This window comes from Xiphophorus hellerii, chromosome 24, assembly GCF_003331165.1.
Source record: "Xiphophorus hellerii strain 12219 chromosome 24, Xiphophorus_hellerii-4.1, whole genome shotgun sequence".
Taxonomy (NCBI): Eukaryota; Metazoa; Chordata; class Actinopteri; order Cyprinodontiformes; family Poeciliidae; genus Xiphophorus; species Xiphophorus hellerii.
Window position 1 is genome coordinate 2451627 of NC_045695.1, and position 26807 is coordinate 2478433.

General features: G+C 39.0%; 1 protein-coding gene across 1 annotated transcript; it reads left to right on the forward strand.

Moving 5' to 3' along the window:
• The first annotated feature begins 2854 nt into the window (after positions 1 to 2854).
• On the forward strand, positions 2855 to 25952 carry LOC116716269 (heparan-sulfate 6-O-sulfotransferase 3-B-like). Its single transcript, XM_032557192.1, has 2 exons — positions 2855 to 3791; positions 24641 to 25952. Exons 1-2 carry the CDS (start codon positions 3250 to 3252, stop codon positions 25398 to 25400), a joined length of 1302 nt encoding a protein of 433 aa, XP_032413083.1. The 5' UTR covers positions 2855 to 3249; the 3' UTR covers positions 25401 to 25952.
• Positions 25953 to 26807: the final 855 nt, after the last annotated feature.

Here is a 26807-nt window from a genome sequence, read left to right on the forward strand (position 1 = left end):
AAATAAAATAAAATCAAACAAATCTGCTGTCAATCAACTCTGCTGCAAAACTTTAGTAGCACACATTTTGCTTGATTTGAAGTGGTGAAGGGTTTGGACCTAAACAACTTCTTTGACAGGACAATGAATTCTGGTCTCTAACAGAAAATCCACAAGTATTGTTTGGAGTGGCCTAGTCAAATCTTGGTCATAAATTCCATTTTGATCCTGTGGCTTAACAGACAGTTAATGTCTAAAATCCCTCTCACGTGGCTGAATTATAATAAATCTACCAATTAAAATGTGTTGTATGGTTGTAAACAAGTCAAAATCAAAAACAGAAGACATTGTTAAAGGGACAAACATTCTGTACAGAAAAGAATTTAAATAAACTTGCTTTGATATGAAGATCCTAGAAGTGTGTCAAACTTGTGTCAAAATCCTAAAGTCCAGCAAAGACATTTTGAATGGACCAAAGCTGTTAAAAGAAAACAAATGTCAAATATTGGTTGCTTTGTTCCCTGCACTGCCTCGAGGATTGTATTTCTTTTGCTCAATGTTGATTATTGCATTTAATTTCTAGCTTCCTGACCAAAATTGTCTGAGTTTTTCATGTAGTTAATCAAACAGCCTATCAGGGCTTGCATGGGCAAAAACTTTCTTCGACCTTGTAGACACCGTTTTCAGATCAATACCAATTCCAGTCACTATAAAATACCTACATATCTGTTGGTGCATCAGCCCGACTCTGCTGCTGAAATTGGAAAAGAACTGAAACGCATTAACAGAAAGCCCGCACCAATCCAATCATCATTTGTGCGAAATTTTCAGTCTCATTTCTCGGAGCGCTGCGCACTGCTGCGGCCAGGAGAGTCAGCACTTCCTGAGGGTTATTTCTCATAAAGGCGTGCGGTATGCACCGAGCACCGGGGACCTTGTAAATACCCCTGCTGCACAGCCAGAACAACACAAGTCTCGCCTCGCTGCTCGGAACATTAATGGAGGCTCTTTCACATCAGTTCCTTGACTTTAATAGGCAAAAAAAAAAAAGAAAAAAAGAAGCAGTTTCTTTTCCACAAAGTGAGCTTTGCATCATTCTCGAATGAGGTCTTGCAGGTAAAGTGCATGCTGACACAAGACGTTATCATCACCCCGGCAAAGTTCGATGGTTTTGTTTCAACTTGACCTTTAGAAAATGCCTCTAATTGTGACACTTTTCATAACAGATTCCTCTCATGCCAACCCCCAGCTTCTCTCCGGATGTGAGAGGATGGCACAAACAAATTAAGGCACAGACTAAACTCCCATACAGATTAAGTCAATGTCAGGAGGAGGGGGCAAAGAGCACTCAGTGATGAAAGAGGATTGAATACAATGCACACCAGAGTGCCGCCTGGTTAAATCCCTTGATGGAGGGCATCTTAGGCAAAATAACAAAAGCTTTTGATCAGGGCAGGCTTAAAGAAAATCCATTACAGACGACTAAAATGCCTTTAGTTCTAGCCTCTGCTGTCCACACAATGCTGTAAATTTCGCTCGATCTCCATTAAAAGCTTCGAGTCAATCTGTATCAGTGGTAAAGGGAAACCTATGTGGGATGGCGACTGCGAGCGCTCTTACACATTTCCCTCGCACGCGGTGCCAATTATTGACTTGACATGTTGGAATCTGTCCATGGTGCTGAAATGAATTGACTGGTGCTCACCCTGAGGCTGTGGAGCATGGCAGCAAGGGAAACTAGATGATGGAGAGACGTTATTCCTGATCTCTGTGGAGACCTGCTTATAACATCTCCACTCGTCCTCACTTGGATCTAAGACATAATCTCCCGCAGACGTGCAACAAACAGCATGAAGCTAAAACCAAACAGCATAAAAGAACCAACAATATACCAGTGGGTATATATAGAGTTTTGTACTTGCAAAAAAAGACTTAAACGAACAAAAATTTAGCTAACTTGCATATCATATACAGAAACTTGCTTGTGCTTCCCAAAACATTTCCCAGATTAAAGAAAATCTCACTACTCCTACAAGCTTTTATTCCCCAGAAACTTCATTTAATGTGTGTGTGTGTGTGCGTGTGTGATTAGAGGAGTCGTTGCGTCATGGACTCGGCAGCCGGGACAGATGACTGGCGCAGATGTTGGGTCAAGCTAGCTAAATCCACACCGAAAATGCTACGAGTGGCTCTTCAAAATAAAATGCAGACAAATTTAACTTAGGCAATATGTCTGCCCTATTTATTTTTACTTGCACAGAAAAATAAATACAAAATCGACCTAATTCAAACCCTTTAAAAAGTTTTTTTCGTCTGGTATTTCACATTTTAAATGAGCACATAGAAGTATGAAAAAAGAATTGGATTTACTGAAGTTAAAAATGTGGACTTAATTTACTAAGTGGTTGGTGTAACTGGATTTTATGAATTGCTTGTCACATTTTAACATTTTTATTTTTTAAATAAAAATATAAAATTTTATGAAAATAATGTTTCCTTTTCCTACTACTTTATCCTTAAGTGCTGCCTTGAGTTTGTATATAGCTTTAGATACTGAATTTTTGGCTGTGATCTGACAAAATATGAAAAAGTTTAAATACTTTTTAAAATAATTGTATTTTTTATTAATGCAGAATATGAATTAAAAACTTATATAGAACCTACATAAGCCATCTACATCAACAAAGGGTGATTGGTAATATGCTGGAAGAAAAACAGAACAAAGGGATTCGATCAGTTTACCCTACATGCAAATGTTGTGCTTTTAATGACAAAAATATCTGTCATTTTAAAAAATAATAGAAAGAAAATGTGACTAAATAAGTTCACGTTTTATTTAGAAAGTCTAAACCGGAACTCCCATTGTTGAATTTGGTCATCTTGACGCTGGAGCCACCAGCTCAGATACCGATCAGCAATCGGCAGGTCAGCCGAGCACGGACGCTCTGAACGCCGGGATGAATCGTTTCCGTCCCGGTTGCATTGCGAAAGACTGCCGCTGATAGTTTGTCACTTTTTAAAAGCGAAACATGCCTCATTAGCTTTCGCTGCGTTAGTGACAGTGTGGAGTTTGCGGAGTGAGGTGTTCTGGTGCGGGACGAGGCCAGTCCAGTGCTGGAAGTGTTCATGTTGGGACCTCAGCTTCAGTTTCAGCTGGCGGCAGCATCTCGAGTCCAGGCTGGACGTGCAGGATGAGACCGGGGCGACAGGCGCGCGACTCGGGCATCACCTTCAGGTTTGTGCCGGCGGCGTGATTCAGACACTCCCACCATGGAGGAGAAGTTTAGCAGACTCATTTTCATCCCCATTGCTGCGGTCATTTTCCTAATGATCGGCTACCAGTATGTGTGCCCGGCGGACAGCAACACCTGCCGCTTCAGAAGTGACGAGAAGGGGCTCGTCCAGCAGCGCTTGCCGGCGTTCGACTCGCTTTACTCGGAGCCGGAGGCGGACGAGGACTTCCCGGCCAAAATCACATCCAAGTTCAACTTCACGGAGCGGGACCTGGACAGGCACGTCGACTTCAACATCCGAGGGGATGATGTGATGGTGTTCCTGCACATCCAGAAGACCGGCGGGACGACTTTCGGTAGGCACCTGGTGAAAAACATCCAGCTGGAGCAGCCGTGCGACTGCATGCCCGGCCAGAGGAAGTGCACCTGCCACCGGCCGGGCAAAGCCGAGTCGTGGCTCTTCTCCCGGTTCTCCACGGGCTGGAGCTGCGGCTTGCACGCCGACTGGACGGAGCTGACGAGCTGCGTGCCGGTTGTGATGAACAAGAAGGACAAGAAGAATGTCCAGAAGAACAAAAAGTGAGTGCACCACACTCTTTATTTTCTTATTAGCCAGGCGCACAAACAATTCAGCGCGTAAGCAGCTAGATATGCAGACATTGATCTGTCCTATCAGTTTCAATTAATTCTTTAACGAATGCGAAGAAAAATGAAAACCAGTCAAACTATAATTTCAATTTAAAATTATGTTGCATTCATTCACTTTATCCCAGTGCAGATAGGGGTTTTTAGAGGTTATTTCTGGATATTTTACTTTAAAATAATGTGACACTTTGACTTCCTATTGTTTTTATTCACAATAAGAAAGTCAATTTCCATTTCTAAATTCAGTTTTGATGATTTTTTAAGGGTAACTAGATGTTCCAATGAAGGGAGACACAAGGAGAAAAAAAAAATCCTAAAATTAGCATAATAAAACAATAAGGTAGTCTTACTTTCCTTTGTTCAAATTGCAACTTTCTTAATGCAACAATGACTGAGAAGAAAAAAAAAGACATTTGAGACAATGTAATAAAGATGTTGTGTGCTCAGTTTTGTGCTACAAATACTTTACTATATTGAATGTACATATTCAGATTTTCTTCATGTCATTAAATGCAGTTATAGTTGCAGTTTGTGGGTATGTGGGAGTTGGTGGGGGAACTTAACTGTGACGCAATTGGTAGAGTTGTTGCTTTGCAGCAAGAAGGTCCTTCTGGCAATTGCATGTTCTCTCTGGGTACTCTAGCTTCCTTTGACAGTCCAAAATCATCACTTTTAGATTGATTGGTCTCTTGGTCACCTTGCAATGATTAAGTGAGTATGCAAAAATGGATGGATATATAAATTAGTAATTAAAAAATGTAAACAAAACACCCATCTGGTATGTGACAGACTTTTCCCCCCTTTCATTTCTGCAATAAAATCTCACTTTTGTCAAAATGTCCCATTTTTTTTATGACATTCAGTCCACCAACATCAAGAGCTAACACAGCTAAACGTCTAAAAAAAAAACTGAATATGTAAATATAACTCTTGTCTTTAAACATGTCAAATCTAAAGGTAACATTGAGCAAATAAGGTTGTTTCTGGATGTTACTCTTCAGCCTGAATCTTCCTTACATTAGTACTTATACAATACTGTTTTGAGGTATTTTAGACATAAAAAAATATCTCCGTTTCTAGCATTTAAATCGAAAAATCTGGTTTTCTTTATGGTTTTGAATGCACCAACACATGTAGAGGACAAGAAAATGAAAAGGAGAAAATAAAGTAATTAGGGAAAAAATGGAGCAATTCTCAACATTTGCCATTAAAACTATTGGATGAAAATACAAAGCCTCATCCTAATTCACTGTATCATGTGAAATTTTCAGCTACTTTATCCCAGTGAACACACAATAATAAAAAGCTAATAGAAAAAAATAAGTAAAAACTTTAAAAGATGTTCAAGGTTTGGCTTATTAAAATTAGCTGTAGAAAATGTTAAAAATCCTTGGAGCTGGCATAATCTGATGGAAAAGTTGTTTCTACCTGTTGAATTAAAAATGAGCTATTGTTTTAAGTCGTCACTGTTTCCCCTGTTAAAAAAACCCCTAACACTTTGTGTCTTTGACTGTACCAACATCCAAGTAGAAATAAACATTTTTACTGGTTAAAATGTTCCTATTTAAACCTTTTTTTTGCCTTTAGCCAACATTGAATACTCAAATTGTTTTGTTTTTTTTTGCCACCTTTAAAGATGGACTACAACTCCCTAAATCAGACTTTATTTATTATTGTTATTATTGTTTGACTTGGTTCATTTCTTCTATTAACTGGTAGTTTTTGCAGGACTTAAACAAGATTTTTCTTATTTACCCTTATTGGCCACAAAAAACATCAGACGACTCCAAATAAAGTCACATAACAGGAAACTGGGTGTGTGATGCTTTATTGGCAAGTATAGTCGGGTAAAAAGGTGATAAAAGATGCGGCGTTAACAAGCACAGAACACGTCAGCACCAGAGAGTCGCCTCTGTTGCATTCGGGGCCCAGTCAAGAGGAAAAGGGCTCCTACTGATCCGAAAGGTCTGTTTCAGTTTCCTGTAATTACAGCAGCAACATGGCTAATCTTAAGAGAATAAATCACTTAAGCCGACAGGGTCCTCTGAGGTGTGTGGCTTATGTGTTCGAAGCCAATTTGGCTTGCAGCTGGTTCAGAGAGCAAATCTCCATATGTTAGCGAGAGCAACGGCGTGTGTCGGCGAGACCAAGGAGGGCCTTAAAGAATCCTCAGGAATCCATTTAACGCCCTAAGTGGCAGCCGTCAGACTTAATTTAACACTTGGAAATAGTTCTGAAGAGGTGTCTTAAAAATCAACACCGCGGGTGAGTCAACAACACTCCAGCCGTCACTTGTCCATTCAGTATAATGTTGGACAAGAGGAAAGCAGCAGTCATCAACGAACAGCACTGCTGGCTGCCGGGAGTTCAGGACGAAAGATGGAATCAAATGTGCATTTTATTCAGAGTCATGTTTCACAGAGCAAATAAGTGCTCAACTGACACATGTGGGTGTTGATGAGTGAATATTCCTCAAGACTGTTTGCAGTTTGTCAAGTGACAGCCTCTATATAATGTGCATTTATCAGCACAAAGTATTGGTTACATATGGAAAACGAGAGCGGACGTTTTTCGCTTGCAATTTTTCCAGATTTTCTCGAGATAAGTTATTTTCTTGATGGTTTTCTCAAGATAACTACTTAACGTCCAGTTTTTTTGAGTTAAGGAGTTAATTTCCTATTTTTGAGGTAACGATTTCCCAAAGGTTTTCTCAAAATAACGAGTTGATTTCCCTGTTACTCAAGATAATGAATGAATTTCCCGTTTTCTTGAGATAACGAGTTCAGATCCCTCCGTTTCTCTAGAGATAATGACTTCGTTGCTTGTTTTCTTGAGATAACGAATTAACTTCCCAATGGTTTTCTTGATATAACAACTTCATTTCCCAGCAGTTTTCCCAAGATAGTGACTTCATTTCCTGTTTTCTAGAGGATGACAAGTTAATTTCCCAATGGTTTTATTGAGTTCATGACTTCATTCCCTGTTTTCCACATGTGCTTTTTCCCAATTGTTTTCTCAAGATAATGAGCTAATTTCCCAATAATTTTGTTGAGATAAAGAGTTAATCTCAAGAAATCAAAGTCTGGTTTCTCAACAAAACGAGATGCGTGCCACAACAGAAGACATTTGAAGGAGTGAACATGAAAATGAATCAGGTTTATCGCTGACACATCAGTCATCTTGCAATCTCCAGAAAACAAAGGTTGGTTTCTCCAGATTAACTCATTATCTCAAGAAAACCATCGTGAAATGAAGTTGTTATCTTGAGAAAACCATTGGGAAAAGGCATAGGTGGAAAATGTCCACTCTTTGGCTTTTTTTTTTTTTTGCAAATTCTCAATTTGATTCAGGTCTGCACTTTGACTAGGACATTCTAAGACATAGATATGGTTTGATTTGAGCCATTTCATTGGTTCAGAACCATCTGCTTCTAACAGGCTTTCCTTCAGGATTGCCTTATATTTCAGATGATTTGATACTGGAGTGAAACATCCTTTATTACTGCGCCATAAGGAGTTCACAGGGCCAACTCCTCAGAGAGAATCAGCGGTTTCTTCAAGGACAGATCTCAATCTGTTTACTAGTGATTCCTCCATTTACAATATGTCTGTTTTATAAAGGAGGGTGTCGAATTTGAGCCAAATGCATCATAACTCAGTCGTTTCCTGAGAAATTGCCAGGCGACCTGAGTCACAAATCTGTCGTTCTGAGTTTTGATTTCCCCGAGGATGATGCCCACTTGGTTTCCTGACTGTACAGCTTTAAAAGACAGAAATGTCAAATAAGCAATATATATAACTCACATGAAAAATAACAATTCGGTGAAGGCTCCTGGTCTTTTAAGGTTAAGATTGCCTAGTAAGAGCCACATAGGGATGATCCGCGCTCTCACTGGGCTCAGTCGGTACTGAAAGGCTCTTTTCCTGTCACTTCAAGGTCCATCATGGATTGTGACACAGATGTAGATGGCAGCACGGGGAATTGAGCCGAGTTTGTGCATGAGTGTGCATGTTTGCAAACGTGATTTTTTTTAATGCTCTTTTTGTCCGCCAAGTTTTTCTCTACCTAATATTACGAGACAACTGTGAATTCGGACGTTTTTCTCTCATCTTATTGCCATAGAGGTCCAAATTTTGACAACAATATGTTTATCTCAAAGGAAACCTCATCTTCTACAGGTCGCATATAGCAAGAAGGATGCAGTCAGACATGAACAGGAAAGAGACCGCCCACACTTGTCTTGAGGCTACATCCAGAAGGTTTTGATACAGTTTTCAAAATGAAGCTTAGGGGATATCTATCAAGCTATATATATTGTATAATATAAAACTATACTGTGATACACTAATATGTAGTACTCAGTTGATTCCCTGTTTCTTCATGGCAAATTATTCACACAACGTAAAGGGAAGAAGGCCAGTAAACAGGTCTTGGAAACCATCAAACATGAGTTGAGGTTTTATGGATTTTCTGTCAAATTAAGGTTGTTTACTATCACATCGAACTTTCTACATTTTTAATATTTATAAGTTGCAATGATTTCTTAGGTTTAAGCCTATTTATGTTTTCTGGAGTACGAGCTGATGCATATTTTACAGCATCTGCCCTGTTCTCCATTATCTATCTCATCAATTCAACTTCTTCAACCCTTACCAATACTGAAAAAATATCAATCATTTATGTAAAGTGGAAAGGTAGACTGAGGATACAAATAGCTCAATAAAATAAGTGGAGAAAAACTCAAATATTTGATTAGGGAACTTGTTAATTTGGTTTTTAAAATATTTTTACAAGCAATTTTAGCCTTTAACCCCATTAGCATTGCTAGCTGCAACTGTAGCTTCTCCATGTCTTTTCTAAACTGGAAATATTTCTACCTTGAGTCTTTCAACAGATTCCCAACATTTTGAAATCCTATATGTGTCATGGCAGATAGTTTAAAAGCTCAAAAAGGAGAACTTACTAATTTATTCACTTTGTTTTCACCTTGATTGTTTTTACTCAAAATTTCCTCTGCTGCAAATGTTTGCTCAACTAAACCAACTTCTATACTGTATTTTCTCCTTTCTGACACTGAAATATCTCTGTCCACACAATGCTACTCTAGTACTGTCTGATTTAATAGAATATCCACTGGCTTTTCTAATCATATGTAAAATGTATGAAGTTAAAACTCTTGATGTTTTAACTTCAAGAGTTAAAACATCAATTTCAGACTCCATGTAGTTCACTGGCATCACCCCCAAATTGGTCAAAACTCTACTTCTGATTGGTTGATCATTCCTGGTTTCTTCAATCACCATGTTTATCATTAGTTTGCTTTGTTCGATATTTGTTCTAAGTACTCAAAATAATATACATTATATTTCTCCCTATAAGCTTTAGTTGACAGATTTTGTTTTACCAATTAAAAAGATACATAAAAACTAAAAGAACTTTCTAAGCGTGCATAGAAAGGTGTGATTCATGCTTCTGCCAAAAGACGTGAGACTTCTTTATACCGCCATGAGGAGTTTGCACTTGTTTGCCTACAACTTCTTCAAAGACCATCTGCAAGATGTTGTAGCACTTTGTGGCAATAGTTGGAAATATAGGGCTACGCGATATGGTTAAGGGATGAGGTAATTGGCATTTTGTTGCACTAAATTGTCAAAATGATGGAAAGTATTTAGTAACTAGGGCCTCTGGGTTCTGCTGTCATTCAATGAGCATTTTTTGGTCCAATAATTTAAACACACAGGGGGTTGTTTCATCCCAGCTTCTTGTCTTATCGCCAACTTCTTAAATCTTGATGATGACCTGGGGTCAGGGATCAATAAACACTGCATCTATGGTTCTATTGGAAGCATACTAATTAATAAAAAAAGTTTCCCCTCTATTAAGGGCATAAAGTGGTAAAATTCTGCATTTTCTAACAATAAAAATGCAAAAAAGGTGAGTAAAAATGTCTTGTGTAGTAGAATTTTATGCTGTAGACTTTAAACTTTATATTTTTGTGGCCATAATGTTTCTGCACGGCGGTTATTTAATAGACAGAAATATGCGTAGCTGCCTAAATTTGCTCCTTGCTTAATTCTTCACCATCTATCAACTAATGAAATATCTGGGCCTCAGTGGGGTTCTTATGGGAGGATGACCCACAAATTCTTCACTACTCTCTTCATACTGCATACAGAATGTTAGTAGTACAAAATATAGGACGGTATTGTTTGTCAGTCAACACATTGTTGAGTTTCAGATCAGATTTTTGACATCAGACAGACATAAATTGTTTAAATGCAGAATCCAGTTTTCAAATTATTAAAAAGTCTTAATTTCTTGCATCTAAAATTGAAGCCCCAAGATGTGTTTGATTCATTCAAAATGCAAGGTGGCCTTAAATATGTAAAATTTTGTCATGGTGGGACTATTTAATCTCATTTATTGGAAAACGGCTACCATTTCTTGTGATTTTTTTTTAACTACTATTTTTCTTTAATATTAAAAAATGCTTGAAAGCTAAAACATTTCAATGTGGCAAGAAAACATAAACAGAAGAAATCCGTGAAGGGATCTTTAAGCTTTTACCTAAACTAATCTTACCGCCATCACAGGAAAAGACGAATATTTTGTACATTTGGTGTATGTTCCCGTTCCTGCTGGTCCGTTACACAGACACTCCATCTGTCTGCTTTAGAGATGCACTTTACAGTCACCTTGAAATCACCTCTCTCCTACACGTCCTTCCACCACTAATGAAACCGTGAAAAACGCAGACAACTGCTCAATGTTACATAAGTGCTTCCATGCCTGCATTGGGAATGTTTTATGTTGTGTCTTTGAGAGATAAGTATGTTCTGATATGCAGAAATAATGACCAAGAACTGGAAAGGAACAAGCACTGGTGAGCTCCCTAGTTAACAAGAGCTTGTTAGATGAATGCGGTCTATGAATCTTGTTTACAGAGCACACCAACAAGCTAGTAAAGAGATTTGATTGATTTGTAACTAAGTCTTCTTTAGCTGGTGTCTTCCTTTGCTCTTTCCTTTCTTTATCTATGAGTAACTCAACATGTACATCTATCCGTCTTCATGAGTTCTTTTCTTTTTCAACTTGTGAAAAAAATCTAACCTAAAACCCAGAAGAAGTCTCTTTGAATGCTAACTAATTGCTTTTCTAGGGCTTTTCTTTCAGCATGGGATTACAGCACTCGCATCACAGCAGGTAATGTAATTGTTGTAAAACCGGACGGTAAACCTGCTTCAGTCGCTATTCTGCCCCGCGTAATCTCAACTGCAGGCCTCTGATGGGGCACTCAGAAAGTGTAGCCTTGTAAAGAACCTCATTATTTCAGATTTCGACTTGTAGTTGTACTTTTAAAAAGGGTACTTAAGGTCTGAGCTATTCGTCTGGCAAGAATATAATAACTGGGGTAACAACAGCACTAAAAGGTTTCAGTTTTAAAATACAGAAGGATACTAAAATGATGATCCATCCTCTGTCACTGTCTTCCAGTAATCAGAGATTGGCTCATAGGGGTAGCAGGTCAATGACAGAATCCTGGACAACTCTCTGCCCAACTAAACTCTCCAGCTCATTCTGGCGGATACTTGGCCAGAAAGGATATACTTTCTCACTAGTGCCAGGGTTTTCAACTCTAGGCCTCAAGGGCGGGTGTCCTGCAGCTTTTAGATTTGTCCCTCGTACAACACACTTAACTGAAATGGTTGAAGTACCTCCTTAGTGCTGTAAAGTTCTCCTGCTAATGACCTTATTATTTGACTCAGGCGTTGAAGCAGAGACATATCTAAAAGTTGCAGAACATTGGCCCTCGAGGCCCAGTGTTTAATACACCTGCACTAGTGTTTTCCGTTTACACCTTAGCAGGAGATTTTTTCGGCATACCCAAAAAATCTCCAAAGGGAATCTTCCAAAGAAAGGAGCCCAGCAGGGCTCCTAATCAGATACCTGACTAACCTCAGCTGACTTGGATGTAGTCCTTCTGGCCACCTGGCACTTGTCTGCTGTTTTAGGAGTTCAAAGTACTAAATAAGTCCAAAAATACTCCCTGTTCTGATGGTCATCTTCTATCACCACTTCTATCCGTTGTGGTTGCCAACACAACTGGAACCAATGAAACTTCAGACCAAAGGTCCTGGAAGACATATTGACCCTGTTCTCTACACCACTAGAATGTTACCTTTGGGTGAGCCATGCCAGGTTACTGAAGATAACCTAGAAACATGGGTTTTACTATTCTGAAGGTACACACTGTAAATCAGGTGATCTGAGCTCACCGTGACATTCGGGTTCATCATGTCGGTAGGGCAGCCTCTCTCACCAACGGATTAAACTCTCAAGCAGGTGGTGATAAGTTGACACCTCTACTCTTTCTTTAACAGAATTGTAAAGAGTCAACGCCATATGTCCGATAATTACAAACCTCAAAATAACATTTAGGTCCAAGGTGGCATTGTATCAAGTACTAAATTTCCTTGAACATTTTGGTCGTTACAACACATCCCAAAGCTATCAAAGAAGAGCAACACCAAAATGCTGTTCAGATTCAGATTAGAAAGGCTTTTCCTCGTTGGCACACCACTCCAGCTGTCTCCATCATAGTCCACTCAGGTGCTGAAGTCCCGCAGGAGCACAACAGAATTATTAGATAGCCACCCTGCCAAAACACCATCCAGAAACCCCAACAAGACTGGGTAATCTTAGCTAATGAACAGTCAAAACATTCCCTTTTGCAACTCAAAACCATAAGGAAACAATCCTCTTGCTCACCAGACAGGATTTCACAGAGGCATCAGCTAGATGTCTGTAAATATCCCCTCACTCATCAGACCGGTTTACCTGGACATCTATGGAGTAGAAAAGATTCCTGCACTCCTGGAGTTGGGTTTAAGAGACGAAACTGTTTGAAGAATTTTCCCACACACACCTACCTGGCATGGCTCAAGTCCTAAGAGCCAGATTATGGTACCAGAAACCAGGATGGTCCAATCTCCACCATCCACCCAGTTTACAAAACACCCAACCTATGCCAGAGGTGGTGGTCCCACTTGGAGACATAAATATAATAAATTTTAAAAATAACACCAGAATAATAATAAAATAAAGGCTAAATAAAAACACTCAATAATTGCACACAACAAAACTATTGGTAAATTCCCCATCAATTAAAGTGTAAATATCTAAAATTTTAACATCTTTTTTAGATAACAGCTGAAATGTCGATGAAATCATTTGCTAAGATATTGTAAAAAGTCCTCCAAACTTTGGATGGATGTTATTTACAGGTCACTTGGTCGTTGTTCCTATTTCTAGTAACATTTTTATAATTTAAACAGTAATTGTCACAGTCAAAATTGTCTTGTTATTTTGTGGGCTAAAAGTTAACACTGTAAAACATCAACTTTGAGAGTAGGCAAAGTTCTATTTGCTATGTCCTTTCAAGAACCTTTAGCTTAGAGGACAAGAAGACCGCAATGACCTGCGGCAGCATTTTATTTGCTGAGCTTTTCTGAAATCAGTCATTGGTATGTGACAGATTTTTTTTAATCACTATTGTCCTCACTATTCTAATTTTGCATAGACCCTTACATTTGTAATTATATTGTGGCTCTTGCAAGTTGTATTATCACCTTTCAACCTGAGAATTTTATTTTTAGGTAAAGGTGAAGATGTAGATCGTTTTGAAAAGTAGGCTGACGAAGATTAAAAAGATTCAGTGTTTTGTATGCGTTCGCACTCGTTTCCTCACACAGCCCTGGCTCACGGGTGGATTCGGGGCAAATGACGTCAGCTTTTTGCTGATAAGGTGTTGACATTTGGTGTTCCTGTTTGGGCAGCGTGTCAAAGCGCCAGCTTGTTAGTGCTGTCTGTTGCAGCATAAAAAATGCATAGAAGAAAATGGTTACCATGTTTACTACACTTTATTTGTCAAAATCGTATAGTTTATAGATTAATATGTAGGCATAACAGTGTGCTAAACTTTTTCTGAATGAAATTACCAAAAAGTACATTTGTATGAAATATTAACCCAATAAGGATATCTTGTATTTAGAGATTTGTTGGATAAACTTTTGTTCTTTCTAGAAAATAAAATACATTTAATAGAACATTGTGTTTTTCTATTTTCCTCTAGCTAGCTTAAATGTCAGTTAGCTATACAATAAATAAGCTAGCTTTATATATGCTAGAAATAGGGATGACCTTACAATAAAATTTTTTTTTAAAAGTCAGCCTTTTTCATTTTGGGAGTAAAATGAAATTTTTTGGAAGATATGCCAAAAATTACAAAAAAGATAGGCAAAAATGATAACCAAACCATTAAACATGGCGGGGATAGTATGAAGGAAGGAAGGAGAATATCTGCCCATCAGTTTTAATCTTAAACTTAAGCAAACTTGAGTCAAAAACAGACGATCAAGAAAAAGCTCTAAAGGGCTCAAAAACAGACCAAGAACAAAAACTCTTTAGGGCGGCCTAGTCAAACTCCAGAGTTACATCTGATTGTGATACTGCTGCACACTTTATGGCCGTTTTTAGGACCAGAGGTGTGGGGTAATATACTTGCACAAAGGGTAATAATGGTGGCTTCGATAGCTTTTTCTTTAAGTAAATGAAATCATTTGAAAAGTGCTTTAAGACAAACTTTAAAAAAAAAATCAGAAATAATTAAATATAACAAATATCTGATCATAATTCTAAAAATATATATGTATACATATATCTTGAATGGTCAAATGGAAACAAAATCTCATAGCTAACACGCCGGCTAGAGGTGAGTTAGCCATGTTGTGACATTTTACAGCTACTAGTCTGTAAGAGTAATCACTATTTGTGACCAAAAATAGATTTTACAAAAACATCAAATACTAAAGTCCCCCTTTGACAAATCTAATTTTAGTCACTAGAGAACAAAGGAACAAACAAAAACAAAGGAAGTAGAAAAAAATCCAATATGCCTTCAAATAAAAGGAAATGTAATAATACAAGTGGATGGAAAGCCCTTTTTATATGAAAATGCTATAGCAGAATGACTTTTAACATGGGTATAATATTATTTTTTAGCAAGTGATCATTTTAACTTTACTGACCTTTTTTCTTCTTTATGTTATTGGATTGGATAATGTACAATTAAGAGATGTCAAGCTCTCTCTTCAGAGTAAGGAATGAGAGTATCTTATAACAACGACAGAAACAAGAATAAAAAGCCACAGATTGTCAGTAGAAAGAAGCCTTCTTGTGTAATTTGAATTTTTAAAATCTTGTTGAAAGACGTAATCCTATGATGAAATATGGAACAAAACTAAAGACACTTATCAAATAAACCCCACAAGAGATACTCCTTGCAGCACCCAGCGATGTCAGAGATATTCAGAGGATCTTAGTAATCTCCACGCTTCTTGCCTGGATTAGGGGCAGTCTAAGAAAGGTTTTATAATGCTTCGAAGGAAGGGGGGAGGAGGAACGAAGAGGGCTAATCCAGGCGTCCGGATTTGCATTTGAACTCACGGACCGGGACTGAAGAATGTTTTGTGGATCAAACATCGAAGGCGACCAAATCTATAAATATGTTCTATAAAGAAAATTAGGCAATTACCCTTAAAGTATACAGTATAGTTAGTTTTTATGTTGCGTCACATTACAGCTACAAGGGTTCTGTGTGGTACGTCTCTACCAGCTCTACACAGTCCACTCAGATTGGATAGAGAGCATCTGTTAATTATTCATTAGTGTTGGAGATTTGAAAACTGGATTTAAGTCTGGACTTCATTAAAATGTGCTGTTCAAAACCAAAGGTTTTCAGACATTTCATACTGTAGAGCACAAGCTTAAAGTAATCAAGGGCCATTATTTTCTCTATTCTTACACTAGAATACTTTGTTGTAAAGCATGCAACTAATTATTGTAGGGTCAAAGATTTTTGCCTTGATTGAAGAAAGAAAGGTCTCAAGTTTTTAGGTCAGGTTTTTTCTATTATGCTGGTTCAAAAAACATTTTTAAGCTATTTCCAACAACAAAAACAAGAACTTCTCTTGAAAGCCTTGGTTTCATGACAGTGACCTTAAAAGGGGAAGAAATGAAACATCACTAACTAAAGAAAAATACTGTGCAGTATCCAACCTTTTCCATTCGAGAATATGTGAATTCGTCATTAAAAAGCAAATCTTTTAAAAAAAAAAGACAAAGTGTCCATTTGCATCAGCTTCATTTGCTTGAGGGCAACCACAATTAGATTTTTTTTTTTCATTAAAAATGCTGAAAACCATTTATTATTTTCCTTTCATTTAAACTACACTACCTTGTGTTGGTCTGCCACAAAAATTCTCAAAGCAAGACATTAAAGTTTTGTTACAGTTTTCGGAAACATACTTTTTTTGGAATTTCAGAATTCTGAAAAAGAAAAAAATCCAGTGGCCCTAATCCTCTTAAGTAGTTTGTTGATGTAATGTTAAAGAAGATGCTTAAGAGACATAAAAATATTTTTGAGGCACTGGTTTTGCTTTCATTTACTGAGGTAAAATACTTAGGAATGTGAAAATATGACGAGGGAAAGTGGGAAATACACATATAGAAGATGTTAAAGGTGGATAATCAGTGATAGAAGCAGCGTTCACACACTTCAAATAAGCGGCCTGCCTTTCTGCAGTTTGTGTGTGGGTAGATGTGATCTTTGCAGTGTACGGTCTCCCGTTTATTCTTCCTATATCTACATGAACCTCGAGCACCAGCTGACACCTCACCAAGCCGTAAAAGATTAAGATATCAAGCAAAGGTTAAAGCTAAGTCGCCGAAGCGAGTAAAGCTTCACGCGGCCGATTGTTTTTAGCAGGGGGCGTCTTCGGTGCTAGGCATACCGTGGGCGTGCTTTTTGACAACCAAACGAAAGAAAGTCACCAGAAAGATTCTCGGTTTTACAAATGAAGACCATTCACTGTGAAGACTTTCAGTCGCCTGGTTTTCAGCTTAAAAAAAAAAAGCGTCTTGGAGATTTAGGTTGCCTAGACGTCGTGTCTTTCTGGAGGTGTTCCTTTCTTGGGTTCCTTCGCTTTTTTACGCCAGCATCCCCGGGGCGTTTGCTTTTATGGCCTGAAATAGCATCTCGTTTATGGGACCGGCAAGGATTGCCGTGAGGCTTCAGTCCCCTTTCTCATCAGCGCTCTCCCAATAAATCTGGATTTCTCTACAAGTTACCACGCAGTGCTTCCTGCTGACATTTCATACAGCTGGGTTATATTTTAGAAAAAGAAAGTGTGCTATTGATTAAGGATAAAAGAAAGGCTCCTATGCTGTTGTTTCATATGTTTGTGTGTTAGTTTGTCAGTAAGCCTGCTGTGCACAGATGGGGACGGGGATCGTTCTGCCTGCACTTGTCACAGGAAAATTAAATTACTCCATTAGGGAAATTAGACAAGTGAAAATGGATCTTGCTTGACCTGTTAGTCTGAAGACTGATGCCAGAAGATCTCATCTGTCTCTGTGCAGTTCAGAAGCATTTGTTTTCTCAAAATGACGTCAGAATTCGGAGAGTAAAGCAAATTCTGGAAAACAAAAAAAGTTAAAACTCTGAGAAAAAGTGAGAATTTAGACTTTTAAAAAAAAACCCAAAAAAACAACTTGAAAATTTCTGAGCTTGGAAAGTGGAAAATTTGTAAGGAAAATACTCAAATTTTGAGATTAATCTCAGAAATAGATTAATTAAGAGCTCGTAAAGTCAAAAATCTTTGACTTTTGGAAATTCCTTGAGTAGAACAAGTAGAACATTTTCGACTGTTGGAGCTCAGAAATGTACGAGTTTTTCTAGAAGATTTCTGAAATTATTCTAAAAAAATTTGAGTTTTTTTCTGGCGGAACATTTACCATCTGCAATCGCCTTAATAAGGCATCATACTTTATAGTACAGAATGAATGAGAGAAATATGCAGAAGTGCAGCAAACTGAAGAATCAGAGCAATAAAGTCTTCATTTCCGATCTTTTCTCTGCTGTGTGGTAATAAAATCAAACTACAATCAGTCAATATATTTCAAGCTGAAATCGACATACTCGTTTCACAGCTCTGTGTCGGCACTGGGAGCTACGACCATCTGCTCATGTGGGCTTAGTTTATCCCACCACAGAGATATTTCAGTTTTTAATGGACCTAGTTCATTTAATGTACCCTGCTCTTTCAGTCAGCAGACTGACTGAAAGCATCTTATATGTAAAGGAAATGGCCACCAGTCAAATGTTACCTAAGCTTTTCATTGTTTAAAGCACTGGCTGTCTCAGTCTGGGCCTTGAGGTGTGGAAACATGGCAGATTACTGATTGAAAGAGCTTGAAAAGTGGATACTTGATGCACAGATCTCATTGAATAAGGATGAGGTTGAGTCATTGCAATTAAGTTATTTTTGAGAACCCCTCTGCCCCCCAACCGAGAAGAAACATGACGTATTTTTATGCATTTCAAAGGCCAAAACAAATCGGATTGTTGTCGATCCACGTAGTTTTTGTGCGAACTGCGTCTTCGGCAGTATAAATAGTTTCCATCAAGGCTTTTATCGTGAGCCTGATGGTGTCCTTGATGGCAGTGAGTGAATTAACAAGGCAGATATTGATCTGCTGCTGTGAGTTTCCTCTGTAGCTTTTTTTTTTGATTTAGAGAGCGAGGGAGAGACAATCAGCGAGAGTCGGAGAGAAAGCGATCGATAGTGTTTGCAGCTTTGCTGTGAGGAGAAAGGTGACGGGCTACTGACGAGGCGTTCGATGGATCGCTAGCAAAATGCGACCAGTTGATTTAACCTTGCATTTGGGAACGCTTGGGCATGATCTCACTGACACAGTGATGTTTTGACAGACAATGCACTCTGTGACAGTAGCTCCACTGTCTGCTACGTTCAAGCAAGTCTCACTTTTAAGGTTGATTTCAGAGGTTTCTAAAAATGCATGTGTTCCCCCTAGTTTCAGTTAAAAGATGTTGAAGCGCACTACAAAGGGACCAGAATGAAAAAAAACCCTAACCTTTCAAGAGCAGAGGGCAGTAACAGGTGAAAAAATGATGCTTTTACATGCTTTTAGCAAAACTGAGTTAAAAATACACTATTAACATTTACTTGCAGTTGTTGTCCATGTTTTAGATACAATATTATCTTTTTCTGATGTATAGTTTCAGGCCACATATGAGCAGAAAATATTGTATCCTGTTAGGCTCAACTTAAACGAGCGTAAAGGTTCTCCTATTCTCTAAGATTGTGAGAAACTAAATGTAGCTGCTTGTACCCTTTGTGCTTTTTTTCTTACCTCAATAACAGGTCCCATATTATTCTTTTTCTTGTAGTGCATACATATGGTGCATTCAAGATTAAGCTGAAAACAGTTTTCTCTGTGTATTTTCATCACCGCTAACTAAAGAGTTAGTGGTGCTAACCCTAAAGCACTAATCATAAAAAATTGTTCCACTAATACTAAAAACTCCACAAAAGCACTAATCATACCCATTAGTTCTGCTAACGCTAAGTGCTATCTGATCATGATGTTTAGCAGAAGCTAATGCTGAAGTGCTAAAATCAACCATGTTGATGACAATGTGTGCCAATAGTAACATGTGCTATATCATCTGGCACTGAAAACCAGCTGGGTGTGTATGGATTCAATTAGATATCAGGATGTTCTAGGTGAAAATGTCATGGTGTCTGTGAGGGAGTTGAATTTTGAACAATGATCCCAAATGTAACCCAAACTTTAAAAAGCATAGAGAAGTAGTTCTGGAAGATACTGGAGTGTCCATCATAGATGAACTTCATTGAAAAAGTTTTATAATATATATATAAAAAAGTGGTTTCAGGAAACAAATCCAAGAATATGTATGAAAAGGATGTGTAGAGCGTATAATCCAATGACAGAACCTTAATCCAGCATGGTTGGCTGTTTGTCCCAATCTGTAAGAGGAAGCCTGAGGAAAGTCCCCAATTTTCTTTGATACATGAGATAAAATGCTCGATCAAAGGAGCATCTTGGGTAACCCCAGCCTTGCATCCAAGAGGAATTACTCTTGACCTTCCTAATATGACCCCGCCTCTGTCCCTGACAAGAGTAACTAGAGAGCTTTGACATTTGCTGCTCTTTGTCAATAGGTCACGATGAAAGCGAAGAAGCAAAAAGGCAGGTTTGCATGGACACTTATTGATCGACCTGTCTTGTGGTTTAGCTGTTACAGATAGCTGATAGGCAGAGAGGGAGGGAAAAAAGTGAGCTGTTCTCATGGAAGCACAACTTCAGTGAGGAGCTCATGTTGGTCCGTCTATCCATCGCTTTCCCTTCTACTCCGCTAAGATGGCATAGTAATTCACTTAGTTCCCATTGCTATTATCTATGGGTGGTGTGTCTGTCAGAGGGTACATGTTGTACCATGCTATCACCACATCACTCGCTTAAGTATATATCACCGCTGATTGATATCTTCTGTCTGACTCTAATTGCTAAATTGTCGACCTCTGAAGCTGGTTGGCTCTGTGCTCTTGACTCGGTATCTTTGCTGCTTTCTCGCTCCCATTTCTGCTAAGCCGTGAAGTGAAATCATTAGACCTACACGACTAATGATCTCTTTACATCTAATACACAGCAGATTTATAATGAAGGCTTAAACTGATGATACTCATTGCATATTAATGGAGTGCATCACTGTAGAGTCTAAAATTACAGGGCTTTCTTAACTGTAAGTCTGAGTGTATTACCTCAAAGAAATAGATTTTTGTTTCCTCTTTTGCAACCAGCAGTACCTTCATTTTGTTTAGTGGTATCAGAATAAGAAATCTATGCCACACTTTTCTCATTTTGATTTTTTAAAAAGTTTAAAAAGAAAACTTACATTGTATTCCTTTCTGCTTTGTGTACATAAAAACCTATTAAGACAGACGGGGAATTAGAGAAACCTGCACCTTATAGACAAACTGGCAGACATAAAGCCAGTCAAGGAATTACTAACCAAGAAAAAATGAACAAGATATACACAAGAGGGTTGATGGGGAATCTGGAGCAGATGTTCTGATGGGAGTGGAAATCAGGTGATGTGGAAAGGTGGCAACACATTTGGGACTTCTGCTGTAGAAGACAAAGAGACGTCCTAAATAAAGAAAGGCATTGGAGACATTGTAAAGAAGTGAATTCTTATGATTAAAGATGTTGTATAACCAATAGTGGCAGATAAGTCTGTCACAATAAGCAACAAAACCATTAATATCATGATCAATTAAAACAAGCTCGATCATTTCCATGTGCATGATTGTTTATTTTATCTTGCTCTGTTTCTACCAAAGACTGGGTGAGAAAAGCTCCGGTCTGGTGTACTGGTCTCAACTGGTACTTTTTTTGAAGGCCAGTTTTGCTTACAGAGACTTCAGTATCCATTTTATTTATTATTTTGCTTATTTATTTGGGGTATTTAAAATGTCTTCCAGTTCCAGTTTGTTTGAAACTAAGAGTTTATTTCCCTTTTAGAGGGTGTGCTTGCATTATTATGCCATTGCCATTCAATTACTTGAAAATTATCTCAAAATGAAAATATCATTTATCGCAATAATTTCTGGGACAATTTATTGTCCAGCAGAATGCGTTATGATGACAGAACAGCTCATAGAATCCTCTTTAGTTTGATAATGGTTTTAGTTCTGTTTACCTTTTTCATTCTTCCTTTCTGGCTTTAAAGTAATAGCTTTAAATTCAGTGCAGTAAAGCCATCTGGTGGTGGAAACAAAGCATGACAAGTACGTGCCGATGAAAACAAAACCGACCATTTTTACAACAGTAATCTGTATGTGAATTTTTATACCATAATGTTAGGAAAGACTCCAGCTCATTTTAGTTGGTGGGGAGCACACGAGAACAACATTTTATGCAGATAACAGGAAGGCTAAATAGGAAAGTAGCAAACTGAATACCGTTTTTACAGAATCGGAAGAGAGTGGCCTTGAAAAGAAAACAAACTCAGCCTAAGACAGATTCGGCAGAAAAATTCTGGAGAATAATTCAGTGTAAAACAGTCTGAATCAATGGTAAGGTACTTCAACAAGTGCAGTGAACCATGTTGTGGTCTGAGGTCAAATCCTAAATGGTGTAATTACCTGAACTGTTTTTCTGATTTAAAATGTGTACTGAAAAATAAAGTTCAATCGAATGCACAGCTTCAGGACATTCGTGACAAACAGAGGTTTGAGTCCTACTGTGGGGGATTTTTCCAGCTTTGCTGGCAAAAACTGTAACTCAAACACTTCCCAAGGTGAAATGTGCCAGTGTTTGTCTTGGCCCACCCTTAGCTCAACAACAGCAGTCCAAACTCGGCCTTGACTAATCAGGAACACACACGGGCTCATAAACGAGGTAAATGCGGTGCATAAAACAGTCCGCTGGGTTTTTCAAACAAGCAGCATAGCACCTCAGACGTATTCCCTCCACAAACCCCATTCTGCAAAAGGCGGCACACTTTTTTATTGTGTAGCTAATGAAAACATAAAAATACTAATGAAACAAAACAAAGATTTGTCTGAATTTTCCAGCAAATGGACAGATTTGTAGAAGCTGTAAAAGCTTTGAAAATAGCCAAACAACAATAAAAAAAAAAAAGTCGTTTGGGGCGCAACTGATGATTGCTTGAGTGCCGCCCTGGGTGGAGGGTTTGGTATTTAACTCCATCCATCTTTCTATCAATTCTGATCAGCTTTCCTGTCCCCACTGAAGAAAAGCAGAACGCGACACCAGTCGCCATCTTTCACTGCTGGTCTATGTTTCCAAAGAGTTCAGTTCTCGTCTGAGCAGAACATCTTCATGGCAAAACCTTCTACTTATGTTTTTTTAAATAGCAATGTCTTTTAATTATGTATTAATTCAGCAGAGGTAATATATGACGTAGCTAAATGTGAAAAAATAAATAAATAAAGTTTAGCTGGTGATTCTTGTACGGCGTTATATATGTAATGGAATTCAACTTGTTAAATTGATTATTTTTTTTGCAGATAGATTTTTCAGATGAGCTCTTTGTGCTGCGGTTAACTGAAGGTTTGAAGGTATTAAACTGCGGAGGGAAAATAAAAAATAAAAAAATGTCCGGCTTCTGCTTTCAGCTTTTATATATATATTTTTTCAACATGACATCGGGTCACAGTGATCTGCGCGCACTGGATGACCATATTCAATTTAGCTTTTATCTATGCAGCTTCTCTTCAGCAAAAAGAAAAAAAGAAGAAGTTAAATTATTGAATTTTCTCCAGCCTACCCCCACCTTGCTTATTCAGCCACCTCACTTTCATGGTAGTTATCAACGAATCAATAGATAAGAGGGGGAAAAAAATAAAAGCAGTGTTTGTCAGCTGAAAGGTTCCCTTGCAGCTAGGTTACAGCAATTTTTAAAGTGCTGTTTGTGGCAGATCGGAGTGATTCGAAAACAGGAAAGGAAAAGAAAACTCATTACTGGTGGTAGGAAGGGGCAAATTGATGTGACAAAAACAAGAATAATTCCACATTTGTATGATATTAAATTGTATGCACGCTTGGCTTGCGTTTGTTTCTGTGTCATTATTCTCTAACATCCTCAGACGCACTCTGTAATGTTTTTTCATTTAAACCCTAATCAGAATTTCTGTGCACTCCTTGTGCTCTCACCTCTGAGGTATTTCTTCCCACTCATGTTTCTTTTTCAAACTGCAGCAGGATATGAGAAATCTAATGTATAGTTTCATCCTCCTTCGCTCTGCTGAAAAGTGTCTGGCAGTGTTGGTTTTTTTCCCAGACATTTTTCATCAACCTTAGGATTGCACTGCACACATAGAAATTGTCTCTTTTTAATACTGTGTGCGGATGTAATTTGAAATTTGATGGAAATGAGGAACTCAGTCTTGCAAAGGTTAATAAATATAAGCAAAATCTAATGATCAGCCTTCAGAAGTCAGCTAATTAGTGAGAAAAATGACACAATCTGGAACAACACTGACATCCTACAAAAACGCAACATAAGCCTCAAAGATTGGACATAACAGATTAATTACACAATATGATGAGCACCATCAGCAAGTGGGCTGGAGGGTCTTTGGTTTTGTCCTGTTGGGTCAATGTCCTGGTTGGGGGTAGAGGGGGTTGGGACATCTTGGGTTTGGGTTATTAGGCAGTCACCCCCTGGGGCTGTGGTTCTGGCAGTTGTATCTGGTGCCTTTGGAGAGACTGTGCTGACAGACATAGGTTACTGGTCTGGCAGAGAACTTTTTTTGCCAACTCTTTGCAGATGCCTTCGTCTTTAGGGAGTGTATTCTGCAGTTAGGGAAGGGATCTGCAAGAGGGCCTGGGGCAAAATCAGTCTGGGTGTCTAATGCCTTATGTGTTCTGGGAATTGACTGAATTGTTTATGCTGCAGTGACAAAGGTGCTCAGCTCATTCTACACCATTAAAATGAAAAGGAGAATCACAATAGGATGAAGGGATGTAAAGGTTTGAGCAACAAATAATCCCGATGGATCTGGGATGAAAGGAAGGAAACGCTGCTGACCTCTTTCTCTTCAAAAGGCTTAATGTTGCGGCAACATTACCAACAAATGTTGCCGCAACTGTACGAGACTTTTGGATCAATGTTGTTTAGTTAGTGCCAAAGTTTATCAAAAACGCTTCATGCCCATCATACCAACTGTCTATTAATGTGGTGAAAGTCATGACTTGAGTCTCCAGTATGTCCAAACTTTACAGGTAACCGAGTGACAAACCAAATGTATTCCTCAGCTTGTACTGAATTAATCCAAGTGTACTTATCTTGTGCATGTCTGTCTTTACAGGAATTTCTACTACATCACTATGCTACGTGATCCTGTGTCACGCTACCTCAGTGAGTGGAAGCACGTACAGCGTGGGGCCACTTGGAAAACAGCCCTCCACATGTGTGATGGCCGCCCTCCCACTCAGGATGAGCTTCCTGCTTGCTACAGTGGGGAAGACTGGACTGGTGTGCCGCTCACAGACTTTATGAACTGTCCCTCGAATTTGGCCAACAACCGTCAAGTGCGCATGCTGGCTGACCTAAGTTTGGTGGGGTGCTACAACATGTCCTCCATGAGTGAGCTGGAGCGAGGCAGTGTGCTGCTCGCCAGCGCTAAGGCAAACCTGCGCAACATGGCCTTCTTCGGCTTGACGGAGTTCCAGCGCAAGACGCAGTACCTGTTCGAGAGGACTTTCGGACTGCGCTTCATCCGGGCCTTCACCCAGATCAACAGCACGCGCGCTGCAAGCGTGGGGATAAGTGAAAAGGTGCGGTGGCGCATCGAGGGGCTCAACGCCTTGGACGTAGAGCTGTACGAGTACGCCAAGGAGCTGTTCCTGCGGCGTTACCAGGATAGCCGGCAGAGGCAGCACCAGGAGGAGCGGCTCAGGAGGCGGCAGGAGAGGCAACAGAGGCAGCGGCTGCACAGGAACTATCTGGTTGAGCTGCTAAGACTGGGAGGTGGAGGAGCGGAGGAAGAGGAGGAAGAAGAGGAGGTGAAAGTGCTAGAAGAGGTAGTCACCACCGAGGATTACAGTAGCCAGGTGGTGCGATGGTGAGGAGCCAGAACATCACAGTACTGACTGACTGCGGATGAATTTCATCGTTTCCCGTCACTCAGCCGGTACCTCTCACCCTTCACAGGCTTATAGCGCTATGTCAGACTGCCGAAAGGTGTCTTAATATTTACGATGGATGTATTTGCTATAGCAACATGAACATTTTGTATTTATACATTTTTTTTCTTATGGCTAAATTTTGGCACTGCAATTGTGGAAAATGTGTTTATTTATTCATTTGCAAGTGCTTTGAATGTTCTCAAGGTGGTGAAAATATTCCTCAAGTTGCGCAATAAAAGAAAAATGCAAGGATATGAAAATATGTATAATATAAGAGAGGCCTATTTATTACATTTCCTAAATGATGACTGGGTCCGTGACGTCCCGTTTGTTATTTAGCTCTATGTTGAAATCTTGTGACTCTGTGGTGTTTGGCTTTCTAAGAGTATCAAAGCACAAACGTGGCAAACTGCAGTGTGTTTTCTTCATTCTGACTGCACTGATGAAACAAACTGTTACAAATGAACCAATAAAATTGGTGTAACAAGTTGATTACATTTTATTTGACTAGATTCTTATGAATTTTTCCGAGAAGAGGTGACACAAATTTGACAGCGACCACGCACATTCATGGATAACATTTAATATGCTCAAAAGTGATTTTTTTTTTTTTTTTTTAGTGTAAGAGTGAAGGTAATTTCCCACTGGAAACTGGTTCAATAAAAACACGCAGCATCCTGCGATGGTAATTTGTACCTGATAGACTCTCCAGCACACAAGTTTCTTCCACACTATAAAAATCTTCGCACTTCTTTCCCATTCACGCACAGATGATGAGTTTTTTTTTTCCTTTTTTTTCTTTTTTTACCCATGAAGAGGAGAGCAGTGGGCCTGAAAGACAAGCTGTCAGAGCCACTTGCAGCACTCTTGCATCACACTGACAGAACATTGGTATTTGTACCATTAGGCCATTGATCACTGGGCTCTTTGCTTCCAAATTGATCATTTAAACTTCAATTGGCCGTGATTCTGCTGCAGCAGAAAATAGAAGAAGCTGAAGGCTTTTTTTTTTTTCCCCTCTCCCCACCCCCACCCAGCCACTGCAATCTGAGAACCGTGCAGCTCGACGGACGCTCCAGTTTCGCTCCAGTAGAAAAACAATCAGGTTTTGCAAATTTCCACAGACAGCAAACCTTTAAAAGTTAGGTGCTGGGGCGATTGCCTAAAATTAATATCCTGGCGCCGGCGTCTGTGATACGCACTTCCTGACGGCTCCGTGATACGCTCCAGAGGAGGAAAAAAGTGTAACGTCGAGATCAATTTGGAGGCAAAAACAGAATATCCATAGACTAAAATAGCTTTTCCATTCCCGGCTGTCGACTCGACCTGCACAGCGTTTAGGAGAGA

Bases quoted from the DNA above. Each gene is read 5' to 3' on its own strand.
- LOC116716269 (XM_032557192.1), top strand. From the start codon at position 3,250: ATGGAGGAGAAGTTTAGCAGACTCATTTTCATCCCCATTGCTGCGGTC. The intron at 3,792-24,640 runs GTGAGTGCACCA...CTGTCTTTACAG, and splicing joins AATGTCCAGAAGAACAAAAA to GAATTTCTACTACATCACTA.